The sequence below is a fragment of the Hoplias malabaricus genome, chromosome 10 (genome assembly GCF_029633855.1).
Source record: "Hoplias malabaricus isolate fHopMal1 chromosome 10, fHopMal1.hap1, whole genome shotgun sequence".
NCBI lineage: Eukaryota > Metazoa > Chordata > Actinopteri > Characiformes > Erythrinidae > Hoplias > Hoplias malabaricus.
In genome coordinates, this window is record NC_089809.1 from 16,833,478 (window position 1) to 16,846,749 (window position 13,272).

At 36.3% G+C, this 13,272-nt stretch overlaps 1 protein-coding gene across 1 annotated transcript; it reads right to left on the reverse strand.

The window, feature by feature from the left end:
* Positions 1–1,871: 1,871 nt before the first annotated feature.
* Positions 1,872–11,570, reverse strand: eci2 (enoyl-CoA delta isomerase 2). The gene is made up of 10 exons (XM_066683944.1): positions 11,468–11,570; positions 9,646–9,790; positions 9,321–9,419; positions 8,281–8,463; positions 7,189–7,258; positions 6,377–6,479; positions 6,175–6,295; positions 5,639–5,728; positions 4,630–4,773; positions 1,872–3,192 (listed from the first exon to the last, which is right to left on the reverse strand). Exons 1-10 carry the CDS (start codon positions 11,518–11,520, stop codon positions 3,037–3,039), a joined length of 1,164 nt encoding a protein of 387 aa, XP_066540041.1. The 5' UTR covers positions 11,521–11,570; the 3' UTR covers positions 1,872–3,036.
* Positions 11,571–13,272: the final 1,702 nt, after the last annotated feature.

The window sequence follows — 13,272 nt, forward strand, 5'->3', positions numbered from 1 at the left end:
TTATCTTGAAATGTTCACACATTAAAAAGAGCAGTTGTGAATTTCAAATCTAAAAATTAAAACATATTTTAATATTCAAAAGATTTAAAGTTATTTTAGTTGAATGTGTATATTTCAAATGCTTGTCTTAGTACCAAACTGTGAAGGATTGAGTCCTTTATTTTCTGATTATTCACGTGAACCCTGGAAGACTCTCACTGCCATTTGTAAACTCTGCTGATGTTTTTGTAGAAATGTTAGTGATTCCTACCACAAATCCACATAAGCTCCAGCTGAAAGATAAGGGTCTCCTAACCTTTCACACATGAGTAGTGTCTCTTTCCTTAACAAAGCTAGGAATGGTCTTGTGCTATCAGTCAGATGGAGGTTAGGCAAACTATGAGACACATGCAAAGCATGAGTAGCTTCACAATGAGCTCAACCTTCACAATGGACAATACAGGTGTTACAGCAAGGATTCAGGTTACTCTAGGAGACAGATAAAGGTTATTGAATTCTGTCTCCATCGATGTCTCGTTTGATAACAAGATGACTTTGACAGACATTTTTTTAAATGAAAACACACACAAAAGCAAACCTCATAAAGCATCTCAGAGTAGGAGGGCAGGATCAGATTCCTCTCGTATTTACTACGACATTATACTGAGAGAAAGAAAATCTACCCATAAATCGGGTCCTGTAGACAAACCTACAAATCATTCTTGGTGTAGACTGCCACCTGTTGGTCATACCTGGAACATACCTGGAACAGATCTTAAAATCAATTTATTTCTCACCAGGAAATTTGGATTGAACACGGAGAGTCCCAGGGCGGCACGGTGGCGCAGCAGGTAGTGTCGCAGTCACACAGCTCCAGGGGCCTGGAGGTTGTGGGTTCGATTCCCGCTCCGGGTGACTGTCTGTGAGGAGTTGGTGTGTTCTCCCCGTGTCCGCGTGGGTTTCCTCCGGGTGCTCCGGTTTCCTCCCACAGTCCAAAAACACACGTTGCAGGTGGATTGGCGACTCGAAAGTGTCCGTAGGTGTGAATGTGTCTGTGTTGCCCTGTGAGGGACTGGCGTCCCCTCCAGGGTGCATTCCCGCCTTGCGCCCAATGATTCCAGGTAGGCTCTGGACCCCCCGCGACCCTAAACTGGATAAGCGGTTACAGATAATGGATGGATGGACGAAGAGTCCCCAATTCTCCTGTTTGGTGTTTCTCATCCCAGTCCAGGTGACTGTTGCGTGTTCTGCACACTAGAATAGACCTAAAAGTATCTTTTGAATTAGTTAGCGCGTTGGATAAGTATCAGACTCCTAATACACCTGTAATACAATTATCAAAATGACCAAAACTTGAGGAAGTGTGGCCTACAACCAGACGTCAGCAGTTAAGGTCTTGCTAATACTTTAATGGGCTTTTCTACTGGCCAGCAAAGATGTCCACACAGGTTTTTTTTTGTCACCCAGGCATTTAAAATCTTTACTTCTTCTTCTTCTTCTTCTTATTATTATTATTATTTAAATTGTGGCATGGTGTAGCAGGGTGTGTTCTTGCCTTGTGCCCAATAATTCCGGGTAGGCTCTGGACCCACCGTGACCCTGAACTGAACCAGCGGTTATTAAATATTTTCATTTTTAAATGTGTTCATATTCATAGAAAGCCTTCAGTTTTGCTTGTATTTTGTTTCAGTATGACTCCAATAATAACTCCAAAGGAACTGCTTTTTTGTTGTTGTTTTCAGGATTTTAAAAGCTAAAATTAGTAGATACCTTGTAGCTAGGCTCCAAATTTAACTCAAACATCATCATGTCATGTCCAGTTTATTTCATAGTATCATAGATTATCTCTTATGTATATGGAAAAACAAAAACAAAAAAGCATTTTTCTCCAACTTTATTTATAGTTTGTACTGGACATGTTAAGTTTTTGTTACAGTTAATGAGCACATATTCACTGCTAACTTTAGTTCATGAAAAAAAAACCTTTTTAAAATGGCCTGATTTATCACTTTATTACTCACAGTACCTCACTACAGTAAGAGCATCACCAAAATTGTACCTTTTACATCAATAATGATATGTGGAATTGAGAAAAACATCCAAAAGAATTTTAACCTGGTACCAACAGTGAACCGGTGTACATACATATTCAGTCATGACACTACAATCATGTTATTTATAGTTGTGATCATTTACAAATGTACCTCTATGGGAAAATAAAAACCAATATGTATGTAACTGTTAATTGCAACAGTAAAAGTGCTACAAACAGTCCAATTAACTTGTTACTGTACATTTGTTGAAAAGAATCAATAAACCTATTTTCTTCAGTGCAAACAGTTGACAGTGTTTGGTCCTTTCTGAGGCATTTAGTAAGGCACTGACCATGGTTTATGTCCATTACATGCAAAGAGAATGAGGTTAAAAGAAAATGGTTGGATGGAAACAGTTCTTAACGAAAACAACGTCACTGCAGTCTCATGAGATAAAACTAAGCTAGACAGCATCTCCAGTCAAAAGCAGCAGTATTCAAATATCAGACAAAACAAAGGCCAGATTGTTGTGCATACAGTACAGCTTCTGCTAACTGGCTTTCATTTATTATTATTTCTCTGAAAATTATTATTTTAAAAATGTGTAAATTGCTAACATTATTCTAAAAGAATGGAATATAGCAAAGATTGTGTTAATGGTGAGAAAGCAGGCACTTTTAAATCCATATTCGATAGGACAATTTTAAAAGGAGAGGAGACTGTGTCTCCAATTCCATGTTCCATGAGGAGCTTCACATTTAAGAACACTGATGCTTGCAAATAAACAACAAATAATTCCCTCTAAAATGTTAACATTAACAAAAAGTGAATTAAGGCTAAAATTGTGTGCTTTTCCATTGCCCTAACTTCAGGTGTAACATGTTACATTTCTCAGTCTACTTTTCTTTTATTGTTACTGTGATATACAGGTTGAGACATTTTTCCTAAAATTAGAGAAATACTGCGCCATCAAGTAATGGTGGAAATCAGTGATGGAATCAGCGAGAGTCCAGCAGATATTTCTTCACAGTTTGGATTTGGCCTGAAAGAAGGTCATGATGGCCTGCATGCACTCATCAGAGACCCAGCGCTCAACAAGCCTCTCCACTTCTGCCACGTTTACAGCGTACAGTTTCTCCTTCTCTACTCCTCGAATCAACTGCTTGGACAGAGCTAGAGACTGAGGGAGCAAAAAAGAACAGCAAATGTGTTTAAATATATATTAAAATAAAGGGAAATCTTTACTAACAGTTTTCTCTGGATTCTTTATATATTCCCAGTCTGTGTTTAATTTATTCAGCTGTGTTCAGTTCAATTAAATATCTATTACATTTCAACTGAACGTTATGTTGAGTGTGAACCCCCAACACTAAACCTACACTAAGCTCTCAAAACAAAACCTGTACCTACTATTCTTTATACTCACCTAAGTAGCATAATTTTTTTTAAATGGCCCACTAATTTCATGAACTCAGTGAGATATACAAGTGTTTTTTTTCTTGCACAATTTTATCGGCACGGTGGCGCAGCAGGTAGTGTCGCAGTCACACAGCTCCAGGGACCTGGAGGTTGTGGGTTTGATTCCCGCTCCGGGTGACTGTGTCTCCTCCCACAGTCCAAAAACACACGTTGGTAGGTGGATTGGCGACTCAAAAGTGTCCGTAGATGTGAATGTGTGTGTGTCTGTGTTGCTCTGTGAAGGACTGGCGCCCCCTCCAGGGTGTATTCCCACCTACAGGGAAAGTCACTCCAGGTCCCTGGAGCTGTGTCACTGCAACACTACCTGCTGCGCCACCGTGCCGATAAAATTGTATAAAAATAAAGATGTCAAACAAACATAAGATAATAATATAACTAAAAATGGCAGATATATACCATCAAGTGCAAAAGTGTATGTGCAACCTTGAACAGAATGCCATGTGAAAATTCCTGTGTGTGAGAGAGGATGGTTACTGTGTGGAAGAAGCTCCTCCTCATCCTCTCTGTGTTTGCCTCCAGAGAGTGAAAGTGCTTCTCTGGCCACAATAGTGCAGTTTCTGCAGTGCAAAGGCCAGAGTAGAAACAGTGATTTTGAAGCTGTCATTTTAAGTTAAAGCTATTGTGTAATGTTCCTTTAAATAGCACCCGACATTTGATGTTCTCTATGCCTGTACGACAGGCATGGCTTTTTCTGGCTAAACTGAGAAATAACCCGCACTCTAATTAACCATGTGTCTGACACATGGTTAGATGCTTGACTCACTTTTATTCATTCAAACATCAGTTGTCTTTAACTGCTTATCAAGGGTTTGGAGCCTACCCTTGATAAGGCAGAAACACACCTTGGACGGAGCAAAAATCCCTCACAGAGGAAACCCAAGCAGACATGACTCACTTTCATCAGAGACCATCTGATTATTAATTATGTTATTGTCTGTAGTACTGCATCAGAGAAATGTCCACAAGACATTTGTTTTTTGCAGTTAGAGAGTGTTACTATTTGGAAGCATTTAAAATCACCAAACAATTCCACTACTGGCTGAAATTATAGAGTCAATAAATACATTAAAAAGGCAGAGATCAAACCAATATCCTCGTCAAAATTATTGCATACTTAATACAGAAAATATATACTCACATTTGGAGGCAGTTTGGCATACGCTTTTAGCCTGGTCCAGACCTCTGACTGAAAGCTGCTATCAGGAAAGACTTCAGTCACTAGACCCAGTTCACATGCTTGTGTGGCTGTCAGCTTCTTATTAAACAGCAGTACCTCACTTGCCTGTGCACACAAAAAAAATAAAATAAATATACCATCACTGTAAAAGCTACAGGAAACTCAGAAATATGTTAACAAAACAGTTACATAATGACTAGTAAAATGAATGTCTCTCTAGCTTGTTTACATTCAGAAGCTCTGCATCTTTTAAGGTGGAACTGTATTTTTGAGGGAAAAATAAAAAAGTCTCCTGTTTTACTCATTTTTTTTAATTACCCCAGAAATGGAGTACTTTGTAACTCAAGTTGTTTAGTTTTGTAGTAGTTTGGGTCTGTTTACATTTATGCAGTTAGCCGTCTCCTAAATTCTGAGATATTTATACCTTAAGAAATGCAAAACAGCAAAAATGAATCAATATTACCCACCTTTGGCTGCAGGAATAGAGCATTATCCACATCTCTGTGCATGCTTTTCAATGTTTGGAGTCCTCTCTGTTGTCTAAATATCTACAAATGCCTTTTCACTGCCTTGAGCAGAGATATAGAAAGCCTAGCATACCTGACCAAGACACTTTTTATTTATTAGCCATTTACTGACACCAGGGCTTCTTAAACACATTAGATCTTTTTAGATCTCACAAGGAAACCTGAGAGTTAGTAAATGGTAAAGAAATATATTTTGACTTTTATAAAGTGTTTTTTAATTTCAATTGTGAACAACACATTTAACAGCCAGAACGTAGTCGATATTAGGGTTCTAAATATGGACTAGATATTTCTTTCAAAGGAGAATCTTCATTCAGAATGTAAAGTAGTCCAGTCAGAGACTTTGATAATTAATGCAGTTAAAATTTATACCGAATATTTTGGTCATTTTATCCTTTACCTACTATATAAACAAGAGTATGTAAGGGTTTATATACACACACCTTTGCATGACCCATAATTCTAGGAAAGGTATAAGACGAGCATCCCTCAGGACTCTGCCCCAGCTGACTGAAGGGAGTGTGAAAAGTCGCCTAGGGTTAATCCAGAAGACAAAAAAAATTATATCCAACAAGAGCACTTCAAAGTATTAAAACAACATATTTTTAATAAATCTGCATAATATAACATGTGGCTTCAAATTATACTTAAGTATGGGGGAAGGGTGACAATTGACACCCTCCTTCTTACACATTCAGGGCAATTTAAAACCCTCATCAGTATTTATAAGGTGTGGAATTTATATTAAGATGAGTATATGTACATGCCCTTCTCCCAAACTTATATTTTTCTGAGCTTTCCCCAGAACTCCTTATAGTGGCCTGCTTAAAGTGGAATGTTTAAAAAAAAAATATATATATATATATATATGTGTGTGTGTGTGTGTGTGTCCCAAATAAACATTTTCAGGACAATACCATGGATTGAAAGGACACAACAATCAGAGTTTAAAGTTGTAGTGTGGTTGGTGTTAGCTTACACTTTCTGTAGCATAGATAACATCAAAAAGTCCCAGTACAGTGACAGAGACACCCACAGCTGGCCCATTTACAACAGCAATCAGAGGTTTAGGGAAGTCAATATATGCTTTCACATACCCCCTGCAAATAAGAATATAACATGTTTAACACTGCATTCCCACAATCCTAGAAACCAGCTGAAGTGTGTACATATATTTTTACTTCAGTAATTCCCCAGCATCCTTGGCCATCTTTTGGACACCACCCTCTGGGATTTTAGTGAAGTTGTTCAGGTCATTGCCACTGCAGTAGTAGTCTCCACTGCCTGTGGAAATATTATGGAATGAACTTAAATACAGACTTGAGGTGGACATTTATGGCACTTATCCACTGCATGGAATCTACACAACTCAACTCAACTCAGCACAGCTGTTATGCTTTTCCACTGGCCAAATCTGGTCCCTGGAACCAGGTAAGTCTTCAGTCCCAACTTGCTCCGGGTTTCAACCATGCCGAGTTGGTACTATATGGTGATGTGTAAACATGCCAGAGTAATGTCAATCACCATGAAATGCAGAACTCATTCAAATCCAGCACAAACCGCCACTTGTAAAATCTCACAACAGCAGCTCGTAACTTTACCTCGAGGTGTTTTGAAGAGGTTTATATGATCCTTGGGCCGATGGCAAACGATTTCCAGTGAAAGCTGTACGTGCAACAAGTAAAACTGATCTATGAGAACTCGGACAAGGAACCATGTTTAGTCCGAAAAACAAAAAAAACACGCGAATACACAATGAGAAAACAGCACCTAAAATTAATGCCATCATTGTTGTGGTTTTTTTATAGTCAGCGATTCCTGTTTTGCGAATGTCACCTGCTCCATTTCGCGTTGGAGCCCTTCCAGTGGTAAAGCAACAAGTTTTAAGCGTGCCGAGCCGAGCCGTGTCCAGTCGAGTCGTGGAGAGACAGACCCATGCGGTGGAAAATCACTATTATACATGTTTCACATGTACCCGGTGGTCTTACTATACCTGTGATGACTGTAATGACTGAGTCGTCTTTTCCAGCAAGATCCAGAGCCTCAATAAGTTCATTATACATCTAGAAAAAAAAATGAATTAGTCAAATACAATAGTTTGAAAAATTAGTCTAAAAACAGAACAGTTACACAATCAATAACAATGTTTCCTCTGTTCAGGTACTTTCATAGCTCTAGGCAGATGTCGCTGGACCTGAAGCCCCTTTCACACATGCACATCCACTTGAATATTGGAGTTACAAATCAGGAAAAGTTTAAGATGCAAGCCAGAGATGAATTTTAAGTAAAGTTAACCTGAAAATGTAACTGCATCCAGTAAATTATTCATATTGACCACGCTTCACTTTTTTAAGATTTGTTTTGTGTGAATACTCGATAAAAGTGTATCTCTGTAAAAAGTGGGAAATACCCCCTTTCTGTGTGTGCTGCTTCAACACCAAATCAAAGTAGCATGGCCGTCAGTGCATATAATTGGTACCACTTTAGAATAAGAATACATTTATAAAGGTTTATAAATGGTTTAATATCTGTATATTGAGAGTTATTAATTATGTTGCTAATTCATATAGACATTAATAATCAGTTATAACACATAGGTAGAAAGGGCAAGAGTTGCCTGTTGTTTGCCAAATAGTAGACCCATGTCCAATTTTAAACCTCTGATCTTGCCAGATACTGACCTTGCTTTGTTTTCTCCATCAGTCAACACTAAGTCTGCTGGCTTTATCACTTATCTGTTAATAGGTTTAACCATTCAATGAATTAACCACCAACAGAATGTCTTCTTCTACATTAATGATAATGTAGAGTCTACCTTAAAATGTGAAATTACTAAATTCACACTCTCAGGTCTTCTGAGATTTATTATATGCCTTGATATATTCAGTAAGTTCTTTCAGTATTACACAGTATTACACAGTGTTACTATTGCCCTAGCTATCTCTGTGTAACAAATGACTATTAATGACCTATAAGATGTTTACAAACTAATTAATAACATGTAATGCTTTTAAACCATTCGTAAACCTTTGAAAGGTCTTGTTTTAAAGTTGTGCCATATTATAAATAAATATAAGGATTTTACCTCAACTGTGATGGCATTTTTTTTCTGGGGTCTGTTGAGTCGGATTGTAGTGATGCTATCCTCCGTGTTGACTAGCAATGTTTCGAAAGCCTTTCCACTTCCTGTGGGTGTTGCTGCTACTGCAGGACCTTCTGCTGCCAGCAAAGATGAAATGAGGTCAACATACTGCTGCCTGGCCTCCTCCTGATGGGACAAAAGGAAACAAGGATTGCCCAGTCAGGTAAGAACATAAATATTTCAAACACTGATATTCCTGGATTAGTATAATACTGACCGTGTGAGCCAAATTAAATGCCTCTGAAAAAGACTCAATATTCATTTTATAAATGGGTTACAATCTGTGTATTAATAATTATTAATTAGGTTGTACACATTTTAAAAGTCATTAATAATCATTTATAAGAAAGATAGAAAGATTAACACCTCAAGTCTTGTTGAATAGAACCCTACTTTGTCTTCTCCACCAGTTGACATAAAACCTGTCATCTAATACTTTTTAATCCACCGATAGAATGTCTTTTTAGACACTGATGATAATGTGGTGTGTATTTTAACATAAGAAATGACTGCATTAATATTCTTGGATCTTAAATTTATTCTTTATCTTGACATTTTCATTACGATTTCTGACACTTTCACTATTAGATAAAACAAAAACAGTCACTGTTTTCCTGTTAAAAATGATTATTAATAAAGGGTAACACTCTAATTAATGCCATGTATTAAATTTGTCTAAATTTGTTTAAGTTGTCTTCTTTTTTAATAAAGCAATACGCCATAAGAGGCAAAACAGTGATATCACTATGCTCTCATGTCTAACAACACCCACTGATGTACTAATATCAATAGCAATATATTTCATATTTCTTTACTATAACACAGTCTCTGCAGATCAACAATTTTACTACATATACAATTCATACCTGATTTAACACACACAATCAAGTAAATCAGGTGTGCATCTTGACAGCAGAAAATGAAAATAATATTCACATTAGTCGGGCCAAATCAGGATAGCATGTAATGGTTTATCAGCTCACCTGTGACACAGACGCCAAAGACTTCCAGGCATCCCACTTTGCTTTATTCACAAAATCCAGCATTCCTGGTTTTGGAGTGTTACAAGGTCCCTGTGTGGCCTGTATAAACATAAGTAAGCAAACAGTTAAAATCACATAAATACTATATTATATAGTACTAGCACTTTTTAATCAATATGTTGCTTTTTTTAGTCCACATAATCAGGTACACAACTGTTTTTAAAGTCTGCCAACATATATTTTGAGCATTGGGCAAATATGTATTATCATTTTGAACCCAGACCCAGTGATGTAAATCATAATACAGTGCACAGCTAAGTCTCACCTGTTTAAAAAGGGCATAGATCTTGAGTTTGACTTCATTTCCAGGGTCTTTTTTTAGTTTGCCAAGCTGATCCTTTGCTTGATTAAAGTCCTCCACTGATGCTCCCATTGATGCTCCAGTTGTGTGCAGATGAACACCAGGAATCCTAAAATGATAAAATCTTAAATTCCATAAAAACTATAAACATACAAAAAATATATAAAATAAAAAAAACACCAAACTGAAAGACAAGTGACTTTGTTAAACTATATTAATCATATCTGACATAACTATAAAGCATCTTTCCTCTAAAGCCATGTGAATACAAAAGAACATTTATAAAAAGCATTTCACTGTAAGACATTCTTGAGATTAATGAAAGAAAACCTCCTGCTGTAACACTGTCCATGTTATTGATGTTATACTGAAGTTAAATTGATAACTTACAAGAGACTAACCAAATAAGTTAATACCTCTAAGAGAAAAGAATTTCTCTGTAGAAAATATTTCTTGTGTCTAAAATATTATGTACCGTCAAACAAATCCAAATAAGGAGAAATGTGGGTAATATTGCATATACATTAAAACTCCATACAAATTAACAACATATTTTAAATAACATAGACATACAGTCACATGCAAAATATTGAGTCAAATATTTTGATGTTCAAATTTAAAGTAAGTTAAAATCCTCTAAAGTGAACATACTTCTTTATATATTGTTTATTTATTGAATTTAATAATCTTGGGAAATTTTGCCAGTACAAACTTATGGCAAATTGTACACAGTAAACAGAATAATAGAAAGTGTGTGCTGAAAATCACAGAAAAAGCCCTATATAGTTCACACCCTGTAGAGGGTGCTTTAACTTTTAATCACATCTATATGGTCAGTTAAACATAACATACTGTTTCAACTGCAAAATTAATTCATCAGAACTACACAACATAAGTGTAACTAATGGAGCAATCAATAATTTCCTCCAACAATTCTACTTCATGTTATCAAACAGCTGTTATTATGACACCTGGATATTTCAGATTGCTCTAAACCTGTTTAAGATATGGCTGCCCCCAAGGGGTGACCTGGATCATGGAGCATAAACTGGTTAATTCAGGGAAATGTGTTTATTCACCTCAAAAGATCATTCAAATACACATATATGTGTATGTGTGTGTTAAAAACATTGTAATTGTAAATGTTTTTTTTTGTAATTAAACTGTAATGTTTCATAAATTATATGGAATGCAAATATCAAGATCTGATGTTAAAAGCGATTTATTGCTCCTTTAACGAATTAGCAAAGCTATCTACAAAAGTTAAGTCTGGACTCTGGAAGTAACCAAGTGTGGCAAAGGTCAAAGCTGTTAGCTAGCTGGCTCGCAAGCATTAAAATAGCTCACAATAGGTCAATATGAATAAGAGCCTTATTTAATGTTTAACGACAGTAACTGACTTTTAAAAAATAAAGCTATTCTTTGTTTCTGTACTTTTACTCATAAATGTTAATGGTAATGTACAGTAAATTATCGAATTATTATTTACCGGTCCTTCAAGATAAATAGATTAAAAACGCATATATTGGGGATTTTCTTACGTGGACAGATCTATGAATGATTTTGTCATCATCTATTTATCTAATAATGGTAACAAGTTGAAGCTGACGCTAAATTTTCAGTTCCACCTTAAACAGTTATGTGTCTGAATGAGACTACGCCATCATTTAAGGTGGAATGGAAATTGCAATTGGAAGCCTCCTGTATTAAAGAAGGAAAACATTTATATGGATGTAAATAATTCAGGATCATTTTATTTTAAAAAAGCACTTCCACTTAAAGTTACCTGGTAAACCTGAGAAATCGCCAGGGAGACAGAAACCTTACAGCTGAAGCCATTAGCACAACAGTACAAAGATCACCTTGAAAGAACTGAGCCGCACTGTCCTTTCTCCAATCAAAACACCCGGCTCCGCCTGTCAGTCATATTCATCCCGCCCACATTTTCTTCGCCCGCCAATCAGAATAGAGATGTTTTTGTTTACTTCCTGCATTTCTGTGCTTTTCATTGCTCAATGTCAACATATTCAAAGCTAAAGTTTTAAATACACAAATTTAAGCTATTTGACATATTTAAATTTAAACAACATGTTAATTAAAGCATAATTTTTAGTATATACATTTTTTGGTATTCATTTATATTTGATATGTACTATTTGATTATTTGCCTATTTATTTTTTATATATTTTATGCATACTTTACTATATAGTTTATTGTATAGATTCACTTTTACTAAATGTTTAACATATATCCATTTACTTATTTCTGTTTTTCTTCCTTAATATGACAATGAGTTGAATATTTTACATTAAACACCAGGAGAAGGTTTTGTTTGTTTAAGAAGAATGCAGAGCCCAAATATCCAGGGCCTAGCGTCTCAGCTGCTCAGAGAGACAACAGACTTCCTTGTGAAAATTTGTATGGAATTTCTATGGAATTGGATTTGTGTCCTGAGATTTGTGTGTAAAATACACACACTTGCTGTACTGACTGAAGTCTGTGGCACTGAGCTACCACTCAGAAATCATTATCGAATGGGAACACTCCCCTTAAAAATAGAAGAAAAAATAACCAAATTTGGTCATGAACTGCTTGCAAAAAATAATGCGGAAATGCACAAAAGTCTAATTTCTTTCCATAAGAATACCTATGTAGCTCCACTTTCTTAAGGTGAGCAGCTGCCTCTCTGAGTACACAAAATTAAACCAGCATGTTATGTTTGGACAATGAGCATTGGCATCCTGTGGGTTATAGTTAAACTAGTTGTATGGGGAAGAGGAGTCAGGGTTGGGGAATCTAGCACAGGGCAGAGACAAGGAAAACTCATACTCATTTAGTATGAACAGCTGATAAATATCTTAACCTATACTGATTAAATGTCAGCTAAAAAAGGAGTAAATGCAAACAATTTTTTGTATATATACAGCAGACTATTTCACTATGGACTAAAAAGAATAAATTCCACCAGTCACAGACCAAAGGGGGAGATCAACAAGGACACTGCTTCAGCACTCACGTATAAACACACAAAATGCACACACATTGCATGTTACACGCATTAATCTTTACAAAAATCTACTCTTAATATATTGCATAACAACATTTCCCTCCACACAGCAAACAGGGATCGATTTTAGGCTTAGGCAAAGACACACCACCCTACACCCTGCATTAGTGTCCCTCTGGAACAGGATTAAGAATGGATATTGTGTACTACATACCTCCACAGTGATGGTGTTTTTTTTTTTTAGATTTTTTCTGTGTGTGTTAAGTTGAATGATAGTTATCTCTGTCTATGTGGTGATGATAATGTTCTTATGCAGAGACGAGCCGTCTAAGAAGTCCGAAGAGGTATATAAAAAAAAGCAATAGCCAGGTATTTGCTGATTTCTCTTTTACATAACTTGCAGGTCTACGTCAGTTTTCAGAAAGCTTCACTTTAAGCGTGTGATCCAGCTAATTAAACCAAATACCAGACATGGGTGTGTGCAATTATGGTTGGACCTTTTCCACAGAGACAGGCCAGAAGATGTCTACCTTAAAATTGCCTGGCTATTATTCACTGGGATGTTACATATTTATCTGATCTT